This window comes from Ailuropoda melanoleuca, chromosome 7, assembly GCF_002007445.2.
Source record: "Ailuropoda melanoleuca isolate Jingjing chromosome 7, ASM200744v2, whole genome shotgun sequence".
NCBI classification, from domain to species: domain Eukaryota; kingdom Metazoa; phylum Chordata; class Mammalia; order Carnivora; family Ursidae; genus Ailuropoda; species Ailuropoda melanoleuca.
This window is the reverse complement of record NC_048224.1, coordinates 128,945,260-128,970,607: the sequence shown is the minus strand read 5'-3', so window position 1 is coordinate 128,970,607 and position 25,348 is coordinate 128,945,260. Positions and strand designations below refer to the sequence as shown.

At 41.4% G+C, this 25,348-nt stretch overlaps 1 protein-coding gene across 27 annotated transcripts in view; it reads left to right on the top strand.

Moving 5' to 3' along the window:
* Positions 1 to 24,445, top strand: part of DOCK9 (dedicator of cytokinesis 9) — a 271,968-nt gene extending 247,523 nt beyond the window's left edge. For 12 of the 27 annotated variants that reach the window (XM_034665402.1, XM_034665414.1, XM_034665410.1 and 9 more), the window contains 10 exons: positions 5,462 to 5,584; positions 6,305 to 6,418; positions 6,636 to 6,641; positions 7,110 to 7,145; positions 7,999 to 8,145; positions 12,313 to 12,523; positions 17,951 to 18,141; positions 20,790 to 20,890; positions 21,026 to 21,164; positions 23,146 to 24,445. In XM_034665402.1, coding sequence (XP_034521293.1) covers positions 5,462 to 5,584; positions 6,305 to 6,418; positions 6,636 to 6,641; positions 7,110 to 7,145; positions 7,999 to 8,145; positions 12,313 to 12,523; positions 17,951 to 18,141; positions 20,790 to 20,890; positions 21,026 to 21,164; positions 23,146 to 23,268 — 1,191 coding nt within the window. In that variant the 3' untranslated portion in view covers positions 23,269 to 24,445. The other 15 variants (XM_034665417.1, XM_034665412.1, XM_019794801.2 and 12 more) reach the window with 4 other exon arrangements.
* Positions 24,446 to 25,348: the final 903 nt, after the last annotated feature.

The following is a 25,348-nucleotide window of genomic DNA, read 5'->3' as shown; positions in this document are numbered from 1 at the left end:
TAGCTGCTCTGAAGGATAACCTCTGTGTGTCTTTGAAGGCCTCCTCCTCAAAACAAGTTTCATTTGTGTGACATAGCCTAATAAACCATCTAAAACCTGCCTTCCACATTTATAGAAAAATCTATAGAACCATTTTTATAAATTACAGAAACTTAATTTTATTTATATAAATTTGTTTTATTACCCCAGTGTCAAGCACAGTGCCTTGCACATAGTAGATGCTTGGTAAAATGTGTGAATGAGTGAAATAAAGAATCAGCTTAACAATGTGGTAGTGACTACGCCTAGTTATAACTTTTATAATTCTTTGAAAAGAAATTTCAATTTTCTGTGAGATTACATTAAAACAAATACAGATGCTTATTGTGCTGTAACTGCTACAACATGGAATTAGGAATCTGTAGGTCTCTTTGGTCCCATCCACAAACAGGGTATCATCATTGTGTATTCACACCTATAGTGTGGATTATCCCATACTAGTGGAACCAATTGTAATTTTTTACAGAAAGTTTACATTTCTCTTTGAACAAGCCCAGTATTGAGAAAGGGGGCCAAATGAGTAGTCTGTAAGTTAAACCTAAGGATAGTTTTAAAATGGATAAAGTTCCATTTGAATTCCATTGTCAGAAGAATGCCTTGGGTGTACAATATTCTCATCCCTGATGGGGAATTGAGCCTTCCAGAATTCTTCCACCTCTACCTGTAGTCCCTCAGCACCACTGAGAAGGAAGATGCTCGAAAACTACCCAGTAGAAACATCTTTGACCTCACGTGTGCAAGAAATGCAAGGCTTTGATAAAAGGACTGTTAACTCACTTCCCGACAGCAAAGGGCGGCTATGAATAATATTGTTATAGTACTAAGAAAAATGCAGACTAATTTATTCCTCCAAGAAATTCCTAACTACCAAATATGTGTGTGGCACTGTAGGATATTACATAGCCCAGTGGAAGTAAGATACCATTTTTTAAAAATCACTACAAAGTAGGAAGTGAAGATTGAAATGGGAGAGATTTATTTAATTGGCCTGTGAATTTAACCACATAGCATTTATAGTTTTCAGAGCATTTTGATGGGTAAAATTTTATTTGATCCTCACAACCAACAAATTAGGTTAGACCTTTGGTATATCCCCAGTTTTAATATGGAAAGGTAAGTATATTGATACTGACATTATACAGGTTTTGTTTGTATGCATTTATCTAGCTTTTTTGTAATCAGAGGAGTGTGAGAATAATCATAAATATTTGTCATGCTTAGCCTGGGCAGATTCTCTCATTGGAAAAGATGTGAGACAAAACTGAAAAAGATGTACATCTTTATAATACAAATGCACAAGGAGAAGAGATGGTGTTAGAACCTTTTCTGATTTCTTCTTTGTCTATAGCTGTTATGGTAGTCACTATGTAATGTTTAGTGTTTGCACTTAAGAGACATGCAATAAAAGTTTGAGACAGGGGCGCCTGGGTGGCACAGCGGTTAAGCGTCTGCCTTCGGCTCAGGGCGTGATCCCGGCATTATGGGATCGAGCCCCACGTCAGGCTCCTCTGCTATGAGCCTGCTTCTTCCTCTCCCACTCCCCCTGCTTGTGTTCCCTCTCTCACTGGCTGTCTCTATCTCTGTCGAATAAATAATAAAATCTTAAAAAAAAAAAAAAAGTTTGAGACAACTGGTATACCTCTTTATAAGCATTGGCTCAGAGTTTAGTCACACTGATGATGGTTTTATGATTTGTATGTTATAAACATGACATAAGAGTTAAATGCTTTAAAGATTTTTTTTTTAAAGTCACACAATATTTTCTGGTAAATAGATTCAAAACTGCTTTAGAAATGTTTATTTTTGGGGCGCCTGGGTGGCTCAGTCACTTAAGCGTCTGACTCTTGATCTTACCTCAGGTCTTGATCTCAGGGTCATGAGTTCAAGCCCGGCATTGGGCTCCATGCTGGGTGTGGGACCTACTTAAAAAAAAAAAAAAGAAGAAAAACGTTTATTTTTTTTGGATCTATAAACTAAGCATTAGGCCTATAATGAAACATTAGGTTAGGAATGAAAAATAACGGTTGTATCCTTCATTTACAGTATAATAGAGGATACAAACATGTTTAAAGGCAACTGGCCCTAAAAGATATATTAGTGGATTTAATCTAGCAAAACATAAACAAGAAAAATAAATCATGACGAAGTGGAGTTTACCCTGGGAATGCACTGTTGGTTCAGCATTAGAAAATCAATCAATATAATTCACTATGTTAACAGAATAAATAAAGAAAACTGTATGACCATCTCAAAAGATGCAGAAAAATCATTTGGAAGAAAAAATCAACATCCATTCATGGTTTAAAAACAAACAATAGAAACTGGGAAGAGAAAGGAACTTCCTCAACCCAAAAAAGATTATCTACAAAAACCCTGCAGCTAATGTTATACTTAGTGGTGAAAAACTAAGTGCTTTTCCCTAAAATTGGAAATAAAACAAGAATACCTGTTTTGACAACACTTCTATTCAATGTTGTGCTGGAGGTTCTAGCCAGTGCAGTGGACAAGAAAAGAAATAAAACTGACTATATTCATATAAGTAAGATACAGTTGTGTTCGTGATAGAGAAAATCCCAAAGAATTTACAAAAGAAATTACTAAAACTAAGTGAGTGTAGCAGGATCACAGGATATAAAATCAATATGCAAAAGTCAGTCAACCTTTTTCACGTTTAGAGATTCTTATACCATGGTTTCACCATATTAATGATTGTTTTATATAAACAGGTATGCTGGATGACTTTAAATCTGATTCAATAAAGTACTTTCCTTGAAAGAAAATCATCAAAATTTTTTAAAAAGTACTATTTATAATAATATCAAAAACCCCACAAAAACTTAGATATACGTCTGTATGGGTATCTATGCTAAAAACTGCGAAACACTGATGAAGAAAATCAAAGACCTAAATATAGAGTGGAAGCATCAGTATTGTCAATTCTCCCTAAACTGATTTACAGATTCAGAGCAGTTCTGATCAAACTCCCATCTGGAGTTTTGGTAGACATTGACAAAATGGATTCTAAAATGTATATGGAAGAGCAAAGGAACAAGACTAGTCAAAACAGTTTCGAAAAAGTTCGAAGAGTCACACTATCTGACTTTTAAGGTTATTATAAAGCATGGGTTCTCAGTGGGGATGATTTTGCCCCCATCTCCCAGGGAACTTTTGGTAATATCTGGAAATGGTTTTTAATGTCACATTTTGGGGAAAGGGGAAGGGAGAAGGTCCCACTATTGAGATCTAATAGGGAGAGGCCAAGGATGCTGCTAAACATTTTTTGGTGCACAGGACAGACCCCAGAACAAAGAGGCGTGTGGCTCAAAATATCATTAGTGTCGTTGTGGAGACACTAACGATATCTAAAGCTGTAGTAGCAACCCAAACAGGGTGGTATTGGCACAAGGATAGACACCTCTATCAGTGGGACAAAATAGAGAAGCCAGAAATAGATCCACACACCTATGGTTCAGTTGATTTTTCCCCATTCAGATAATATAATTTATTTTCTTTGCTTTAGTAGAGCACATAGTATATTTGGTACCCAGAGAAGATCATTTTTTCACACTTCCCTTGTCTTTTTCTTTTTTCTTTTTTTAAAATTTAAATTCAATTAACATATAGTGTATTAGTTTCAGAGGTAGAGGTCAGTGATTCATCAGTCTTATATAATACCCAGTGCTCATTACATCATGTGCCCCCCTCAATGTCCATCACCCAGTTACCCCATCTCCCCCATTCCCCCTCAGTGACCCTCCTATGATTAATCATAGGTTTAGTTGATTTTTGACAAGGATTCAAAGGCAGTTCAGTGGAGAAAGGATAGTCTTCATCAAATGGTGTTAGAACAATTGAACATTCATATAAAAAAATTGACCCATACTTTACACTGTATTCAGAAATTAGTCCATTGATCATAGACTTAATTATAAAACTTCTGGAAGAAAACATGAGAAAATCTTTGTGGACTTGTGTTAAAGATTTTTTCAATATGTAAAGCACAACCCAGAAAATAAAAACTTGGTAAACTTCATCAGAATTTAAAACTTCTGCTCTTCAAAAGACACTGTTGAGAAAATCCAGACACAAACCACAGATTGGGAGAAAATTGCAAACCACGTGTCTGGTAAAGGACTTTTATGCAAAATATGTAAAGAGTTCTCAAAATGCAATAAACAACCCAGTAGAAAAATGAGCCAAAGACTTGAATGGACATTTCACCAAAGCTATAAAAATGACAAAGAAGCACACAAAAATTTGCTCGATGGCATTAATGAAACCCCACTCAAATGGGCTTAAACAGTAAAGGTCGAGTAGATTGGCTTCCATTAGGAAATTCCAGAAACATTGACAGCAATCAGTGCAAAGGTTTAACAGTTATCCACGATACAGTTGCTTTGGGAAGGAGGGGGAGTTCTCCACTCTGTTACTAAGGCACATCGGCCCCTGGCTGGCTCTGAGGCTGTCAGCCCCAGTCAGGCTTCTTGTTGCCTGTCATGTCTGGGCCTGTGAGAACACTTCTGTCCCAGCCTTCCAGGACAGGCTAAAATTCACTCTGATTGGCCCATTTAGGTTACATGTCCACGGATGATGAAACAACGACTGTGGCCAGGAAATAGATTTATGCTAATTAGTTTATACCTGAGCCACATACCCCACCCCTGAGTCATGGGAAGTGTTAGCTCCTCCAAAGTCCAAGGACTTTCATAGAGGTGGGGTAACTACCCAAACTTCAGTAGATAGAAACTTCCAAGGAAAGGAGGAAAGGTTGTTGGTGAGGCAGGGGTCATGCCTACCACGTGCCCTCACTAAATTGCTCTGAGGTGCTTAAGTTGAGTTGAAGTCACACTTAGTAATTTCATGTCTCGGCGTTGTCATTGTTTCTCAGAGAGGAAAAAAAATTTTTTTAAAGATTTATTTATTTACTTTAGAGAGAGAGAGCAGGGAGGAGGGGAAGAGGGAGAGAGAGAATCTCAAGCAGGCTCCCTGCCAAGCACAGAGCCCCACAGAGGGCTTGATCTCGAGATCATGATCTAAGCCAAAATCAAGAGTCAGATGCCCAACCGCCTGAGCCACCCAGGTGCCCCAGGGGGAAAAAAATTCTAAATTATAATTATAAAAAGAGAACTAAACACAAATTGAGAGCCTGTGTAAAGCTACCAGTGTCCATTTTTTCCCATGGTATATAACTATTACACAGTCATACAATGTGACCCTTCATTTCTGCTTGTAAATGATTGAAAAAGGGCTCGTTTAAAAAGAACATAGTGGTGAGCTGTTTAAAACAAGCGTGGAAGTTAGTGTTTAGAAATAATGTATTTTGAAATTTGAAATCTTAGCTGGTTAAGCATTCTGCAGAGAATACAATGTCACGTCTCCTGTAACACTCTTTTTCTGGCCGGTGGCCTTCTTTTTTGGTCAGGATGTGCTCATGGAGCTTCTAGAGCAGTGCGCAGATGGACTTTGGAAGGCTGAACGCTATGAGCTAATCGCTGACATCTATAAACTCATCATCCCCATTTACGAGAAACGGAGAGATTTTGAGGTATCCGAGTAGTTTGTTTTTTTCCTGTTTGAGAGGACAGTGGGGTGACACATGCATCCAAACCTTACATGCAAAGAGAGCAAACAGGCTGCGGTCAGAGATGACCTGTGGTCTCTGACCCTCCGTGTGATGCTGGAGGTCACCACCTGCAGAGCCATTATACGTGGCCCACACGGGCGCTAACTCCATACAGACCCCAAATCGCAAAAAACAAGGATTGGTAATTGTGGCACTCTACTTTTGAAAGGTTGCCGAGAACAGAGTTTTATAATCGCCAGGCGCCTTCGTCTCAGAGCTCTTCCTTGTTCCATCCACATGGGAAGCCATTGTCCCTGCCATCCTTCCTGGGCTGGGGAGGTTGTCCAGCTTCTTGTAGCTTATCAAACAAAGTAGGAAAAGCAAAGACTAAAAACATCATCATAGGACTTTACCATCTCTGACATTCCATGTTAACTTGAAAATAGAAGTTGCTTACTGCTATGTGGAGATTTGATGGGTCCCCAATATGAAAAATGGCTCTTTGGGTAGAAAACATTATAATTGAAAAATGGTCACTACCAATTGTACAGTCAAGATGTTCTTGATTTTTGGGGTTTTTTTTGCGTTTTGTTTCTTTTACTCAAGTCCAAGGAATTTTTACCTCTGTGATCTCATTTAATTGTTTTAAAATTGACTCTACTAGTTGCAAATGGGAAGAAATGGGTTTTGTTCTGCTTTTAGAGGCTGGCCCATCTGTATGACACACTGCACCGGGCCTACAGCAAAGTGACTGAGGTCATGCACTCGGGCCGCCGGCTTCTGGGGACATACTTTCGAGTGGCCTTCTTTGGACAGGTGAGCCTCCTCTCTGTTCTGTAGGTCCTCCTAAGTCCTTGCTTTTGTTTTTTGTTTTGTTTTTTTAATTCTATAAAGTTGTATTTTGTAAATTTTCTATTTTCTATAAATGCTAATTTGATGAATTTGTCATATTTAGTATGATTCTTATCTTCCTTGGCAGTAAACTTTCTGCTTTTTTTCTTTCTTCCTGTCTTTTCTTTATTACTTTCTTAAGGCAGCGGTAAGTTCTCCCTCCATAAGACATTTTTAGCACCAACTTTGGTACCTCAATGTAGTTCTCAAGTTTCCTTTTCCAGTCTGTATGTATATCTGTCCAGTCATTACAAACTCCAAAAAAAAAAAAAAAAAAAATTAACATTTTATTCCATTTACAGAAATAAATCACCTGTTTCCTTACACATCTGTACTGCATGTTTTAAAACCAAAATTAAGACTTTCTGGTTTCCTTTGTTCCCTGTGCATCTCTATCTTTTGTAGTGTAATATCTCCACAAGTATATTTACCATTGTCATAGTTCAGAAACCCTGTAGAAAAGGGTTCATTTAAATTTAACTGCAAGTTTAACCTCCAAGTCTCTAACATGATTAAATGGTATTAAATTATAATCCATTTATTTAGGGTGTGTGGTTTTCTATGAGCATTATATAACCTTCAATTTATCCTGTTATTGTCTTTTATAACTTTATAGCAATACCAGTTTACAGACAGTGAAACAGATGTGGAGGTAATTATAATAAATGCTTAAAAAGCAAGTAATGTAGTGAAATTACTGCATTTAAATTCCTAGTTTGATGTGGGTGTTGTCTCATGTTAGCCTGCATTTTTTTTAATATTGTGTTTTTTGCACCATTTTCTCTTTTATTTTAGATGAGAAACTTTTTGTTCATTTATTTCAAATATTAACCCCAATCTGGACTTTAAAATTTTCAACCTTTTTCACTTCCCATGCAATTCTAAGCCTTGTTGTAATCAGACATGATTTGTGCTAAACCACATGCTAACTGGTGATAGTGAACATATTTTCTGATATTAGGCTCCAACCCTTTCATATTTTTCTCATAAGTAAAGCAAAATAGAATTGATGTGAACTTCAGATAACTTTTGCCGAACCTGCTCCAGACTGGAATGTTTCTGTTTATGCCGTAAAGTCCTATGTAAATGGGGGACGCCAGTGAGAGGGTAGTGTGTGCATTTCCGAGGCCTGCCCTGAACAGGCTGCCGAATCATTTCTTAGTGAGCTCTGCTTCTTGGGAATGTGAAACAGGCTTGAATCCCATCATCAGATCCTGAGAGAACAGTCTTGAGTCCCTGCTCCTCCATCCCACTCAACACTTAATGACGGCATTCTTGAATGAGTTTGCAGTTTTGTGTTTTCCTTTATCTTTGCACCCTGACTTCACATTATTATCATTTTCCTTCCTCTTCAGAAAGCCTGTTTAAGTAGGATTTTATTTTAGAATCATCCTCTCCACCCCCCCCTCACTTTTTTTTTTTAACCCTTAACACAAGAATCCTTCCTGGGTGGTAAACCTGGGGCTTGTAGTTGGGAATAGCTCTAATTGTGCTTTATGTCACAGGGATTCTTTGAAGATGAAGATGGGAAAGAGTATATTTACAAAGAACCCAAACTCACGCCTCTGTCAGAAATTTCCCAGAGACTCCTTAAACTTTACTCAGATAAATTTGGTTCGGAAAATGTCAAAATGATACAGGATTCTGGCAAGGTATGACCATGTTTGGAAATATTTTATAGCAATATAATACTGTATTGATTGATTACGTATGGTTGGTCATAGGTATTCATAAATGTATATAGGGGGAAAAACAGGAAAAATTAAGAATGATTGGCCTTGAGTAGCAAGTGAAATTTTTTCTTCTTGACACTTTTCTGTGCTTTCCGAAGTCCTTCATTAAGTAAAGATTTCATAATTTTTAAAAGATATTCTTTTATGGGACGCCTGAGTGGCTCAGTCAGTTAAGCATCTGCCTTCGGCTCAGGTTATGATCCTAGGGTCCTGGGTTCGAGTACTGCATTGGGCTCCTTGCTCGGCAGGGAGCCTGCTTCTCCCTCTACCTGCCACTCCCCCTGCTTGTGCTCGCTCGCTCTCTCCCTCTGACAAATAAATAAATGAAATCTTTAAAAGAAGAAAAGACATTCTTTTACAAAGTAACATCTGAAAGGATATACCATTTTCAGCGTGATGATGGACAGATGGACAGGCTGACGGACAGACCAAGGAAGGAACTAACTAGCCAGCATGTTTGTAGAAATTAGATCTACTTTCTGTTTAGAGAGGCTGCCCTCTGCCGTATTGCTCTTATGAAGACCTTTTCTGAAACTACACATCTCTACTGTTTATTTATGTGTTCCACTGTCCTCAGGGTATCTCCAGGAAGTTGGGTATCCCTTTGCTTCCTGAAATTCAGGCCGAGATAGAGCTCCCATTTTTTGCATTAAAAATGTTGTCCTGCTGACTAAAAAGCCAAATAAATGAATAAACAAACAAAAAGCAGAATCAGACCTATAAATACAGGGAACAAACTGGATCATTGCCAGAAGGGAAGGGAGTGGAGGGATGGACAAGGTGGCTGAAGGTAAGTAGGAGATGCAGGCTTCCAATTAGAGGCACAGCATAAAGGATACAGTCAGTGATGCGGTAATAGTGTCGTATGGTGACAGATGGCAGCTGCATTTGTGGTGAGCAGAGCATAATGTAGAGATACGTTGAATCACGATGTTGTACACCCAAAAGCAAGTTATACTTCAATTTAAAAATAATAAAAATTGGGGCGCCTGGGTAACTCAGTCAGTTAGGCATATGACTCTTGGTTTCAGTTCAGGTCATGATATCATGGGTCATGGGGCCCCTTTGTGGGGCTTCGTGGTCAGTGGGGAATTGGCTTGAAGATTTTCTCCCTCTGCCCCTCCCCCTGGCTCATGCACGCACACACTCTCTCTAGAATAAATAAATCTTTAAAAAAAATAAAATTAAAATAATATAAATAAATAAATATTTAATATGAGGCAAACAAAAATGTCCTACTGCTCAATTTCCAGCAGTGATAAACTCTACATCCTTCTAAGTTCACCATTTGAAGAATCCCTAGTTCATTTTCCATCCTAAGCCCTGCTTTGGAATCCCTAGTCTCTGAAATCTGTTTCCTTGAGGCCCTTTTTTCTCCAGGGAAGAGTCTTCCAGTTTCCTGCCCAAGTGGTAGAAAGGGGACAAGGAAGCAGGTAATTCTGGATTCTGGACACAGGACATGAACGAGGGTTGAAGGTCCCATGTTTGGCCTGCAAGCTTTGACCTGCTCGCCCTGTATTCTGCTTTGTACCTTCGCCCCTGCTTTCTGCTGAGACTGGTAAACCCACTTAGACTTTTTCTAGACCAGTTTCTCCAAGGAGCAACCTCTTCTCTCTTGTGGGGCGGGGACTAGGGAAGGGAATCTGGAGTTTGGCCACTCCAAATAGACTTTGGCCATGCACCCTGGTTTCCACCTTATACTTCCCCCAGTCACCCTAATCCTATTGCTGGTCCTCTGTGGACATCAGTCCATTCAGGCTGTTGTAACAAGTACCAGAGACTGGGCAGCTTACAAACAAAAGAAATTTCTCGTAGTTGCGGCGGTTGGGAAGTCCAAGATAAGGTGCCAGTAGATTCTGTGCCTGGTGAGGTCCCCCTTCCTGGTTCACAGATGACCATCTCCTCACATGTTGGAAGGGGTGAGGGAACTCTGTGGGGCCCCTATATAAGGGCATGAATCCCATTCGTGGGGCTTCACTCTCATGACCTAATCACCTCCCACCTCTCAGTACTATCACACTGGAGGTTAAGATTTCACCCTGAGACGTTCATTCTGTAGCAGCAGGCTTCTGAGAGGTGCTCTGACTCACTGGTTACCCCTCTCTGTGGGAACTTAGACTAGAACATCTGTCATCACTGGGTACTGTTTTCCTCAGAACTCTTCCTTGTCCCACCTGTGTGGGAAAACAGTGTCTCTACCAAGTTGGGTAGCAGATGCCTTCTAGAAATTCAGTAAATGCTCTCACCCACTACTGTCTTCTCTCCTCTTTCCTTGGTCCTCACGAGTTAATTCTGTACTGCATTTTAACAGTTCCATGAAGGAAAAGGGATAAACACACATTGTTGGTCTGTTTTTAACCAGAAACCTCAACACGACCTTATGAAGACCTCCTTTTTTCTTAGACCAAATTACTCACGTCTGATTGGCTTTTTTTCTCTGAAACCAAAACCTTTGTCTGGGTCAAGTTGTGGCTTTAACATTATATCCTCTTCTCACGCTCTCATGCTTTCTTCTGCACCCAAATACCAGTCCTCTGCTCCTCCTGCTGATACTTACGTACAACTTTGGAAATAAAGACTAGGGAAATACCCCTGAAAAAATAGGCAAGCATGTGCATTTCCACTGCTTTTAAATTGTTTCTGCTAAGGAGAGTTACATTTCATAGGTTTGAGGTTACATTTCTGCGAAGGAGAGTTACAGTGATTGGCCAGATGGCTGTTTCTAAAATAGAAGTAATAACTCATGACTTTTTGTATTTTCTTAAATCCCAAAGTTTTAGGCACGTTTGTATCTATTTTTAATTTTTCTTCACGCATATCCCTGTTGAGAGGACAGTGGTGCCTGATAACTTGACACCAGCAAAACCTTCTTGGCTTCATTTGTTTGTTGGCCCTAGTTCCAGATTTGTCTCCAAATTCTCTGCAGACCCCCTCTTATTGCTCTACAAGCTTTAAATACGATTCATATGTGCAAAATTGATTTATGTCCCTAATAAATTAGCTGTTGTGCTTGTATGGGAAATGCCTGTGTTTCATGTTCCAGCCCATCACAGATGTTAGCAGTGCAGTTTTAAAAGCATCTATCTGCTGAGTTAATCAGGAGCTAAACTTACAGTTAATTGAGTCTTAGCTTAGTCTGTATCTGTATTAAATTAATTTATCCACATCTGTTTACATCTAATCTGTCTACAGATTAATTATAATTTGAGGTTCTAGGTGTTAAACATTATTAATAAAGTAAACACTTTTTTCCCTCTAAGCCAATATGTAAAAATACAGTTTGGGAACCCAGCAGAAAAATCCACACACGGAGTCATTCAGCAAAAAAAAAACTAGCATGATGTCTTAAAAACATTCAATGTCATGAAAAAAAAAAGTGGAGAATTCTCAATTAAATATGATCATTGATTAGATTCTGGTTCAAACACAAATAACCACATTTGAGAAACTTTAATGGATGGAGCACTGAGTGATATTATGGAATTAAGTTAATTTTATTAAGTATAATATATTCTGGTCATGGAGAGGAATGTCCTCATGTTTAGGAGATGTTGGCTGAAGTGGCATGATGGATACCACTTTGAAATGGTTCAGCTAAAAAAAAATGTCTGCATATATAAGTTCACATCCACATATGTGTATATGCATGTGTGTATTTGAAACAGAGCATTAGCAATTGTTCTAAGTGGTGGGTTTGTGGCCGTTTGTTATGCTGTTTCAACTTTTCTAAATTTTTCCAAATCTTTATTTATTTTAAAAGATTTTATTTGAGAGCGAGAGAGAGCACATGTGCATGTGTGAGAACAGGGAGGGGCAGAGGGAGAAGGACAAGCAGACTCCCTGCTAAGTAGGGTGAAGTGGAGCCGACCAAGGGAGGGGTTGGAGGGGTTGTAGCAAGAGGTCTTGATCCCACAACCCTAAGATCATGACCTGAGCCCAAGTCAAGAGTCAGACGCTTCACCGACTGAGCCACCCAGGCACCCCTCCAAATCTTTTATTGATAAAAAGTGGAAAGACAAGCTTAGGGATGCTTGGAAAGAGTCCTTCAAATAGCACCAATCTCCCATTTTGTTTATTCATTTAAAGGTCAACCCTAAGGATCTGGATTCCAAGTATGCATACATCCAGGTGACTCATGTGATTCCATTTTTTGATGAGAAAGAATTGCAAGAAAGGAAGACGGAGTTTGAGAGATCTCATAACATTCGCCGCTTCATGTTTGAAATGCCCTTCACTCAGACTGGGAAGAGGCAGGGCGGGGTTGAGGAGCAGTGCAAAAGGCGCACCATACTGACAGGTACAGTTCCCCAGCTTCTTCCTTGAAGATCACATCCAGACGTTAGCCCAGACACCAAGATAAAGAGCTCTCTAGAAGGGATCCAGAAGCTTCTAGAATGAAGGGCCCTTGGAGCTTCATTAACTTTCTCCACATGTCCATTTCAGTTTAACATTTATCTAATGCTTACTTTGGAATACCCCTGACATTTTTCTACTTATCTGTTAGCATTTCCTTCTTCTACTAGACCAGAAGTTCATATTCAGAGTCAAGTCACTGACCCTTTTTAGAATCTGATCAAATTGTGGGCCCCTATCTCCTCAGAGTACATTTGCACACAAATTCAGGAGATTTACAGACTCCTGAAACCCATGTGGACCTGTATCTAGGCCTCTCTAGGCCCAGGACACCAAGAGCCCCGGCACACAGTTCCAGGTCTCCCTCACAGGAAGGGACCCCTTACGTATCTTTATCACACAGGTCCCAGCATGAACCTGCTCGGGGATTTTAGGCTGCGTGAATAAATGGGATATGAGGCTGGAGCTCTTCCTCCTCATCTCTCAGATGACCAACCTCAGCTTGAATACCTCCTCTGCCAGGAAGCTCGCTGCATTCAGAGGTTATCCATTGAGCTGTGACTGAGTTTTAATAGATTCTTTGATACTGTGTAGACATCGATAACCCATTCTCAGAAATGTGTTTTGCATCATTTCCCAGTTCCTGACAGTGCAGAGTCATCTTGGGAGTCATTTTTACCTTCTTTGGGGGAGCTTGACCCATCCGCTCTTGGGTTAGGGTCAGCAGCATGACTGGGATAACCTAAAAGAGAAGACTTCCTTGACTTTAAAAAAAATCAGTGAGGAGGCCTGTTCAGAAAGCCCGGTGTGTCTACATCCACTGTTTCAAAGAGTGATCATTAAGCCAAACTAGGAAGGTGCCCATTGCTTGTCCTGAAGTCGATGTTGCTGCGTGTTCTGCCTGGCTTCTAATATGGAACCCTGTAATGACGAGTGGAAGGAGAACCATTAAGATGCCGCATTTCATATGGGGCTCCACTCTCTCCACTGAATTGGACACTTTCAATGGGTGAATTTGTATCTCAGTAAATCTATTACCAAAGAAAGACTGTGACTCATTGTAAAATAGCTCAGAACAGCATATTACAGAGATTTCTTTACCCTTCCCAGGAAGGAACTGAGAGAAAAGTTCAAATAAAAAATAAAAAGCCTACATTCTTAAAGAGCCCCTACTCTTGCTTTTAGAGTAGAGATAACATGTAAAACACGAACAACATTGTCCTCGACAGTGGTAGCCCCTCCCCAGATGTGAGTTGTTTTTCCTAATGGACACAGTAGCAAATTCTTCTTATTAGACAAGAGAACTCCATTTCTAGGTGGAGTCACTTTACTAGCTTACGGTATTTATCTCCCTAGCTGTCATGACTTTAAATCAGTGCTTATCACACTGATCCTGGGCCTGCAGCATCAGCATCACCTGGGAACCTTAGCAGAAATGCAGATTCTCGGGCCCCACCCAGCCCTACTGGATCAGAAACTCTGGGTGTGGGGCTAGTGTTGAAAAGGCCCCGGGTTGATTCTGGTGCCGTTTCAGTCAGTTTGAGCGCTGCTGCTTTAAATAAACCAAGTTCACTGATGAGTCAGGGTCAGGATTTTTTATTAGGATGAGTTCACTCGGGTAGCATTACTGATCCATAAACAGTTATTACCATAGGGTGTTTTCTGGCCAGAGGCCCTTCAGGGTTACAGTTTACTATTTGGTCACAGAATTATTTTTGATTAGCTAAACAACAAGAGCCAAGCTCCCTGCCTGCCAGAACAGAGGGGACAGAGTGTCACCGCTGCAGAGAGAGGTGGAGGAGCCCCCCAGGTTGTCGGCTCAGCTGAGGCTGAGAGTGTGTGGGCGGAATAGAGCCCAGGCCTGGGTCCTGCAGACCTGGGTCAGTATCACCTGTGTGATCTTGGGCAAGTCCTTTACCCTCTCCCTATGCCTTAGTTTCCTCATCTGTAAAATGAGGATTACACTATCCATCTTGTGTTAAAGAACTTTGTAAATTATACCCAGGAGGAGAAAGAATATACTTTATTTTGCTGGATTATGCTGGATCTTATCCACCATTGAGCCCCTTGCCTTTTGAGGTTGACAGAGGGGATGACTGTACAACAAAATACCCAAAAAAAGTACAGTTTTTACCCTGAAAGATCTCAGAATATCAAAAGCATAGTTATTGGGCAGCATAAAGATTTAGAGAACAGGTTGTAAAAATGCTACTAAAAACACATAAGCTCGGGGCGCCTGGGTGACTGAGTCAGTTGAGCGTCCAGCTCTTGATTTCGGCTCAGGTCATGACCTGAGGGTTATGAGATGGAGCCCTACGTCACGCTCCACGCTCAGTGGAGAGTCTGCTTGGGATTCTCCCTCTCCCTCTGCCTCTCCCCCCCGCCCCTTGTGCAAGCTTGACATACATACATATATGCATGCATACATACATACATACGTAAGTAAATAAGTAAATAAATAAAATTTTTAAAAAACTCTTAGTAGCACATAGGCTCTATATCAACCCTCAGTTAAAGATACACAGACCAGGATATTCCAAAGACTTTGAACTTGAGAATGTTCCCTTATATTATTAATCCTTTAGGTTCTTCTTCCATTGCTTTGCCTCAAACCAGACCTTTGACCGTCCAGGTTGTGGGGGAGCCTTGGCCCTCCCTGCCCTCTGAACCCGGCAAAGGCTCACTTCCCTGGATAGGTCAGTCAGTTCGCTGTAGTTGTGGGATCATTTGGAAAACCTAGTGGTCACCCTGCAGGCCCCTTTGCTGTAAATTTCTGAGCCTGCCTCCCAACTTGACCCCCTCCTGTAGAACTCCTGCTGTGGAAATTCTTCCCAGTCACTATTCCAGAGTCTTCCAAATCCTGCCAAGACTTCCACTAGGGGCAGAAGTATTCTCCTGCTCTTCACGTTCTATTCAGTCTCACCAGACTGTACAGGCACCCATACCTCTCAGCCACCTTTTCCTCATCCTCCTTCTGGAGGGGCTGCCCAGCACAAGGGCTGGCCATTTTTTAGTAACATGATGACTCACTGAGTCAGTCAACTAATTTTCCACCTTCCAGTCCACTTTGCTCTTTCATTTAACCACTTGGGCAGTAACTCATTCATTAATTCAACAAATGTATGGAGCATTGGCAGTGTTCCAGCCTGGCATAGTAACAACACAGAGATCTGTGCATTTACCTTCTAGCAGAAGGAGACAGACAATAACCAGTAAATATAATGGTAAACATACCTGTGTTGGAAGTGAATGTGTGTTCTAGACAAAAGCAAAAGGAGATCAGACAGGTGGACTGGGGAGGGTTGCAGTTTAAATGGGGCAGCCCGGAGAGGCCTCACTGAGGAGGTGACACTTCAGTCCAGACTGGAAGGAGCTGAGGGGGTAGACCATGCAAACATCTGGAGGGAGAAGGAGCTGTCAGGGCCAAGGCCAATGGCAGGGGTGCTTGTACCCAGCACATTTCAGAGGACGACCAGCAGGCCGGCGTGGCCAGAGCTGAGACGCTCTGAGGGAGAGGAGGAAAGATGGGGCCAGCAAAGAAGGCAGGGGGAGTCCCAGCTCACAGGGGCCTCGTGGGCTCAGGCACAGGCTTTGCGTTTTCTGTATCACCACACTCTCCTTTGCTCTTCTAAGTCTCAGGTTACCATCGTAAGACTCAGGACTTTCGTGCTGAGTGAAATCCGTGTAGTCCCTGGACCCCTCACAAACAGCCTTGGAATTAGTTTTTCTCTCGGAAACAGTGCAACACAGCACTCAAAAATACTGTGCTTACACTAATCACGTGCGTTTGACATGGCTGTTAGCCTCATGAAACACTTCCACAGTACTTCGTACAAATCCACTGCAGTGACAGTCATCTGTAGAGCGCTTTCTGTCCACATCCAGCAATGCCCAGTTCTTGTCACACTATCAAAGAAATGTTAGGTTCAAAGAGGATTTATCAATCCCAGTGCTGCCGTTCAAAACTGTATCTACAAGGAATGCAAAGGAAATAGGAGACATAGACCTTTGGCCTTAGATTGATTTAAAAAAAAAGAAAAACCATTTAGGGACTAGAACAGGCCTGTAAGGGTGTGACAGTTGAGGCTGCAGCAGGTTGAAGCCCTCCCGCTTTTCTAGACTCTGGATGGTCCATCCAAACTGTGTGCTACCTGGCGCTGGCCCTGTTTTCTCCTTTTGTCCTTTCTAAGTAAACTCTCCCCAGCCACTTACTAAATAGCAGTGATCCAAACCTAACACTCCCATCTTTCTTTTGCTTGTTAAGAAATAAAATAAGCTGATAAGCATATATATTCATGTCTATTCATAAATATATGTTAAATAAAGATATTATAGATACTTATACATCATGTAGAGCAACAAGTTAGAAATGCGAAACAGACCCAGATTGGAACTGGCTGGTTTTCTGTTCATTTTTAAACCAACTCTTTGGTGTTGATAGGTTCAGATATCTTGTTATGATAAATGAAAACAATACTGATTGGCTTTTTGTAGAAAAAAGAGTATAAGAAAAAGTAAATATTTTTATTTCTGTTTTTTATTCATTTATATTTCAAAATATCTTCATTATTAGTGTGACTTCAAGTTTGTGAATTTCTGGTTCATAAAATACTTTGCTGGGAACTATATTCTCACTTGTTATTTTTCATGGATTTCTCTGGTTTGTGCAAACTCAAGCATGTGATTCAAGGTTGTATAGGGAAATGAATTTTCTCAAGGATATGTTTATGGAATGATTTTCTGGACTTAAAATCTGTTCTATGATATCTCAGAACTGGGTACTGTTCTTTGTATCTTCCAAGGCCATCTTACACCTACTAGCTCTTTCAGATCTTGCAACTTCCAAGAAAGGTAAAGCATTTATGGTTAAGAAAATTGAGCAGGGCTGGGGCGCCTGGGTGGCACAGCGGTTAAGCGTCTGCCTTCGGCTCAGGGCGTGATCCCGGCATTGTGGGATCGAGCCCCACATCAGGCTCCTCTGCTATGAGCCTGCTTCTTCCTCTCCCACTCCCCCTGCTTGTGTTCCCTCTCTCGCTAGCTGTCTCTATCTCTGTCAAATAAATAAATAAAATCTTTAAAAAAAAAAAAAGAAAATTGAGCAGGGAATGATAAAGTGATTTGTTCAAGCGCACACTTCTCACATTAAAGGTTAACAAGGACCCAGCTGTCTTGACTTCACATGATACAGCCTGTGATTAAATATACGCATTGATAAAGGAAGACAATACGTTGGTTCCACAAAATGCTGGCCTGTGCCTTTGGCAGGCTTTGGGTTCCTTATCTATACAATGAGAATACTAAGTGCTTCTGCCTCAGTAACAGTAAAGACTGTGCAAGCTGTGGAATAATTCTGGGACTCATTCCTCCACAGCAATACACTGCTTCCCTTATGTGAAGAAGCGGATCCCCGTCATGTACCAGCACCACACTGATCTGAACCCCATCGAAGTGGCCATTGACGAGATGAGTAAGAAGGTGGCTGAGCTCCGGCAGCTGTGCTCCTCAGCCGAAGTGGACATGATCAAACTGCAGCTCAAACTGCAGGGCAGCGTGAGCGTTCAGGTGAGCCGTGCGCCAGACAAAGCAAACCACAGGGCAACAGGTGCAAAGGCTTTCCTGGACCTTGGTAAATTTCAAGTCACCCAAGTCGAGTGTAGCTCCCTAGCTTACCTGGTGATCCCATTTACCTTCCAGTGTCTTTGCAGTTTCTCCTGATACCAGAGGGGGGCGGTAGACTGAGCCCCCCGCCCCCCAACCCCACCTGTAAGCGCATGCACTGAGCTGTCTGCTAGGGGCAGGAGACAGCTCTCCATACTAACCTGTTTTTTCAGTTTGGGGAATTCTAGGGCCCTAACCAGAAGCGTCAAGCCTCTTCTAAATATAAAGAAGTGTGGGTAGCTGTAGGTTTCCTTATAAAACTGTTGTTTTCTGGTTTCTATGAAAATTATATCTGAAGAAGTACCTTCAGTTTCACTCTCTGAATGGTGTGTTTTGATTAACAGAAATTATTTATTTTAATATCACTCAATTAATTAATTTTTCCTTAGTTGGTAGCATTTTGGTGTCCTCTGTAAGAACTTGGTTCTTAAATCTGTCTCAAAAATGTTCTGTGTTTCCTTCCTTTGTTTGGCATTCCTCTGTAGATCTGCAATCCATCTAGAATTGATTTTTGTATGTGGTAACAGATAAAGGTCAAGATAACCATATAGCTATGCAAGCAATGTTCACCATTTATGGAAAAGACCATTTTTGATCTAAGTACTGATTATACATATATGTTCAGTTGTGAAAATTCAAGCTGTACCATATGCACCTTGTGGTTTGTATATCATACTTCAAAATAACTGGCTTTGAAAAGGTATCTTACTTACATGATTTCCTAGGAAATTGGTAAATGTTAAATCACCTCCTTCCAGTGATGAGTATGCTTCTTGCTTTATTAATTTTTAAGTATATATAAATAATTCTAGCATATATTTTACATATACACACACACATACACATATCCTTGTATCTAATTCTTTTCTCTTTCAAAAAGGGTACATTTATGAAAATTGCATTTGGATTGTAATATCGAAGTTTTAGCGGGGTTTTTTGGTTCATTTTTTGGAATCAGGACTTGTCACCTTTTTATCAAATCCACACTGGGTTGTTGCATAAGGTTTTCTAAATGTCCTTCACCACAAAAATACTTACAGATGTTTCAACCCCTTACCTCATGACCTGAAAGACTTAAGTACCAAAATAAGTTATCAAGTGAATATGATAAATATTCCAGCAACATGATTGCATAATGGGGTCAGAGGCCACAATTTTCTGCAGCTAAAAAACAAAACCACTCAGTAACATAGCCTGGGAACATCCAGCCTCTATCAAAACACCAGCGGAGGGGTGTGGGCGCCAGTAAAGGGTGTGGCTGGACAGACTGAGCTTTCTAAAGGGCAAAATATGTGCCCTGCCATTTGACAATGGCCTTAGAGTTCTATAAATACCCAATAATTGGGGCGCCTGGGTGGTGCAGTCAATTGAGCGTCTGACTCCTGGTTTCGGCTCAGGTCATGATCTCAGGGTCTTGAGATCGAGCCCCACATCAGGCTCTGCTGCGCTCTGTGGGGAGTCTGCTTGAGTTTCTCTCTCCCTCTTCCTCTGCCCCTCCCCCCTGCATTCTTTTTCTCTCTCTCTCTCTCTCAAATAAATAAATAAATCTTAAAAAAATGTACAAATACCCGATCATCTTAAAAAGCAAAGATCATCATTCCATGATGAGATTTTTATACATGTGTGCCCACCAAGGTAACAACAGTTGCAGCCAGAGAGAAATTAACTTTACCATTTTATTTCTGTAATTCTTTCACCAAGAGCCTCGGTGGGGTTGCTCTTATGTAGGACAGAGCCATCAGGGAGGCTGTGTGACTCTGTACCCCAAGATCTGGCTTTGTTAGACCTTATGAAGTCTTATCAGCTTCCCTCCTTAAAATTGAGTAAATTTGTCATTTTGGATAATCGGTCATTTGGGTCATGTCCAGGTCTTTAACATATTTCCCCACACACTAGTGTGATGACACCTGCAGTCGTCACTGAAGGTTAGCCAGCTGTTCCTGTCTCAGCGGGCCCAGTTCCCACCATTGTGGCCCTCTGGTTCTCCCCACCTCTGGTTCTCCTGCCATTACTGCACAAGTCTTGCCCACCATGGAGCAGAACTGCAGCCCAGCTCCTTCGCCAATAGTGACAGAGCAGACAGACAGCCCTCTGTACTTAGTTACCTTCCGAGCCCACCAGACCTCCCAGGAAAAATGCTGCAGTAATCACGTGGTCAAGTTGTTTCTCACACTGTCTCAGAGGCCTGGGACTTTCTCCTTCCCACCCAGTGAGTCTAACCTTCCTGTTCTCCACATTGCCATGTACCCTGACCTACCCAACTTCAGAGAACTCTTCTTGGCTAATTGAGAGATTCCATTTTCCAAATTTTGCTTCTTCCTTCATAAAATGAGCCATCATCTCAAGTGCCCTGATGTCTGTGTCGATAAAATCAGATGACAGATAACAACGTAAGCTTTATTCGTGGTTTCCTCTTTTTGGGTGTCAGTTCCTGGAGGACAGGGGTCGTGACTAACTCAAACAGCATTTTTAGAACCTGCCAACTGAAACCAAATTAATGATAATGGTCATTTTTATTATAACATAATATAAAACCTTTGTTCTTTGTCTAGGTCAATGCAGGCCCACTAGCATATGCCCGAGCTTTCTTAGATGACACAAACACAAAAAGATACCCTGACAACAAAGTGAAGTTGCTTAAAGAAGTTTTCAGGTAAAGCACACTGGAAATGTCTTTCTCTCTTCAAGTATCAGTCACTTCTGCGCTCATTCAAGAAAGAAATACTACCAGTTGGACTCACTCTTTGTCCTCAACGTGTCTTTATTTCCCTCTCTCACACCATTTTAGGCAATTTGTGGAAGCTTGCGGTCAAGCCTTAGCAGTGAATGAGCGTCTGATCAAAGAGGACCAGTTAGAGTACCAGGAAGAAATGAAGGCCAACTACAGGGAGATGGCAAAAGAGCTCTCTGAAATCATGCATGAGCAGGTAGGTGCCGTGCCGGGGCTCTCATTCTGAGCAAACACGCGTTAGTTGGGTTCTCAAATACACCCTGTGATGGCCTAAACCTTTTAGAATTTTGATATCTGAAAAATAATGTAGCATGCTACAGGCTGCTACTTTAGTTTACTTGGGAACGGCTAGCAACTCTCCCACCTGATACCAGCCAATAAGACCAGAGGAGGGCAGCACCCACCTCCCTTTTGTCACTCTCAGAGGTGGCTGTGGTGCGAAGCTCTGTCCCTCCCCATCCAAATCTAGTTCAAAACAAAACAGAACTCACACAAGAAATACCCATATTGTTCCTAGAAATTCTTTTATTCACCCAATCCTTTGAAAGACCAGGATTTCCCAGCCTAGTTTGAGGAATTTTGCATTAAATGTTGCATTAAATGTCTTTCACCACTTAAAAAAATAGAGTTGTTCGGTTTTGGGCTATTTACCACTGACCTGGGTGCCCCAGTAGATTCTTCATGGCCATTCCCCGTCTTCATGGGCATATTTCCTGGTTACACTGCTACGATCACCTTCCTGTAGGATTACGTACGTATGTGGGCTCAGTAGTCAGGGGACAGCTGGCTGGGCAGCCAAGTGAATGTCAGAGAGCAGCTGCCAGAGTACTGCTTCTCAGGGGTCCATTCTCCATCAAGCACAGTGATGACGTCCGAGTCATGGTGCCGGTCTTCATCATTAATGTTAGTGCCTCCATTGTCTGTAATGACTTTTGTCTGTTCCCTACGTCGTGGTCCTTCAGTCTTGCAAATGGGAGCCAGGCCCAACTTGTGTCAATTAACATATCATGTGATGGTCTAGTTAGGACATTTCTGTCATGGGAAACTAACTTAAATGTCTAAGCTCTCACTTGTTTGCTTTTTTTCCTCCTCCATGCTGACAAAATCAGATGGGATGGTAATGTCATTTTTCAATTTTATTTTTCTGAAACCTCGATAGACTGCCTCACATAAAGTTAGGACTGTGTTCGAACAACTGCAGACGTTGGCATGAGGACAGTGTGTGTGCAAAGGGAGGAGGCACCCTCTTCTGGACCTTTAGAAAAGTAGAAAAAAGTGGAAATGATGAAAGAAAGAAACGTGTGAATAATTAAGCAGAAAGGGATGGCCTCATGGAAACAAGTTTTCGGAGAAAGCTTGAGGTCTTTTCCACAGAGCTTGCAGATTCCTGTATAACAGTTTGATCAGTGGGTGTCAGCATTTGGCACTAGAAGAGATGAAGGGAGGAAGAACTTATGGACTGATAATGTTGAAGTAAACTCCCATGTTATTTGGACATTTAACATAGGGCTGTGCTCTAAGAAACTGCACCTTGAACTTGCCATTATCTCAGCAACTGTGAAGATTAAACTCTTTTGAACACTTAAGCAAAAAAGGGTTACAACCTGGAGTAGACCTGCTTTGGGCTTTTAGGGGAGCCTCCGAATGTATATGTTCTTCTCAGTTGCCATCTGGCAGTAGGTCAAGTCTTGCCCTTAGAATTCTCCCCTGCATTACCGAGTGTGAAGAGAGACTTGTTCGGGGTCAGAGGGGCAGCTGCTGTCTCCTTCCCAGGATGGAAGTCCATAAGGCCCTGAGAAAAGGAACCAGTAGAGAAACAGAGATGCTCAGGATTCATTTTTTTAGAAGACTTTTCCAAGGGACAGGACTAGGTCGTGTCCCTGCCAACTTCGTGTAAGATAGACTTCACCGCCTTATAATCTGGTGAGTCTGGAAGGCTCCATTCACTGATCTGTAAAGGAAACGAAAGCTGTTGTGCTTGACTTTCTCCTTGTAATCCTGATCTGAAAAAAGCCATTTGCTAGTTGAGCTGACACAATCCCTCTGCAAACCACCAAAGCCAAGCTCCCTGAGCACACCATCATTCAGGGGAACAGTGACCATTGGGTGATAAATGTCATTGAGAAACGTCATTAGGGGCATGACACTTGGGTAATGTTGTGTTTCTATGCCTCAAGATTTGTCCGCTGGAGGAGAAGACGAGCGTTTTACCGAATTCCCTTCACATCTTCAATGCCATCAGTGGGACTCCAACAAGCACCGTGGTCCACGGGATGACCAGCTCGTCCTCAGTTGTGTGATTTTGCCTCATGGGCCGCCTGTGGGGACTTGCTTTGTCATTTGCAAACTCAGGATGATTTCCAAAGCTAATCACTGGGCTCGTGCAAGACATGGGGAAGACCGAGCACAAGGAGAAGTGAAGGGGAATGTGAGAGAAAGGAAATAAAGAACTGTGTTATTTCGTAGCAGATTTTCTAGAGGAGTCATAAGAGGGTACACATATTTTTTTAAGACTTGCTGGCAATATTCAAAATTTTCATTCTGTCTTAACAGAGGTGTGTGGTGGACTCTCTTAAGCTGGAGTGAAATTTTATCCTTCCTTACAGAGTAGTATGAAAATAAATGGCCTAGAGAAAACAAGTGTTCTGGAATGTACATAGCAGGGACAGTAGCACTGAAATTGAGGCTGGAGAAACTTCCGCCTCTAGGCTAAGCTGGAAAATCTTGAAAATATTTTTTTTTCCTGTGGCACATTCAGGTTGAATACAAGAACTATTTTTGTGACTAGTTTTTGATGACCTAAGGGAACTGACCATTGTAACTTTTGTACCAGTGAGCCAGGAGGTTTAGTGCTTTTATACTCATCTACTAGCGTTTAGAAAAAATATGAAAGCTTAAGAAACTATGTGAGCTTAAAACTAGTCAAGCAGTTTAGAACCAAAGGCCTCTATTAATAAAACTATGCTGAAGACTTACAAGTAGTACAGTATATTGTGACGCACATAGAGTTTGTTCATACAGTCTCTGCCTTCTGTACATACATGTGTTACGTTTCTACATTTTTAATACTCCTCACATCAGCTTCCGCATTCAGTTCAGTCGTGACAAACTTGTGCCGCTCGTAGTGGATACAATACCTTTGACTTCCCTCTTTTATCCTTGTACATAAAAAAGTGCAATATGGAGATGTACACAGTCTTTGCTCTGTTAGGTTTATAAACTGTTTTAAAAAATTTCATCCTTTTGCCAAAGTGGTGGAGTGTGTAATTGGTAAATCATAAATCCTGTGGTGAATAGTGGTGTAATTTAAAGCTTTCACCATGTTATATTTTCTTTTGAGACGTTAATTTAGTAATTTTATATTTGGAAAAATAAAGGTTTTTAATTTTATTTAACTAGAATCTCTGCCCTGCTGTAATTAAACATTCTGTACCACATCTGTATTAAAAATAACATTGCTCATTTTCTGGTAGTGAATATTGGGTATTTATTATTTGGCAGTCCTAGGAGGGGCAGGATATTGGAGTCCTTGGGGGTGAAATAACATGGCATATGAACTTTGCTTTAAAATACTTGAGAAGAAAGAAAGAGGGTAGGTAGACGAAACAAGATTGACAAATGTTGGGAATTGTTGAAGCTGAGGTTGGGTACATGGGGAATCCTTATACTGTTTTGTCTGCCCCTGTGTATGTTTCTGTGATACAGATTTCAGGAGGCAGGTCTAGCTATCAGATCTGCCAGAGGATTTGCATAAATGCACTGTGGCCCCATCATCTGGCTCTGAATTCTTCTAGTTGTTGCTAAATACACACAGACACCCTGTTGCCTCTGGTTTTTCCTCTTCAACTCTATCGAGCATTCCATCTTTATCAGCTTCCTTGCTTGCTTTTGAGATGAATACTTGGAGACAAGATGGTCATTGATCCCAGCAATGCATTGGCAGCCATGTGTGCACACACGCTCCACGACCCACGTCGTCACAAAGAAAACCAGATCAAGTGACAGCTCTCGTTGCAAATGCTGGTCCTGCCTCTGGGGTGCCCAGCGACTGGCAGGTGAGTTCATTGTCACCCAGCCCCATATAGTTACGGTGATGAAAGGAAGAGGAGGGAGTCTTTCCACAAGAAATAAAATAGCTGCTTTTCCTACTTGAAGGGTTTTAAAGGCTTGTGTTTTTTTTTTAAGATTTTATTTATTTGACAGAGATAGAGACAGCCAGCGAGAGAGGGAACACAAGCAGGGGGAGTGAGAGAGGAAGAAGCAGGCTTCCAGCAGAGGAGCCTGATGTGGGGCTCGATCCCAGAACGCCGGGATCACGCCCTGAGCTGAAGGCAGACGCTTAACCGCTGTGCCACCCAGGCGCCCCATAAAGGCTGTTTT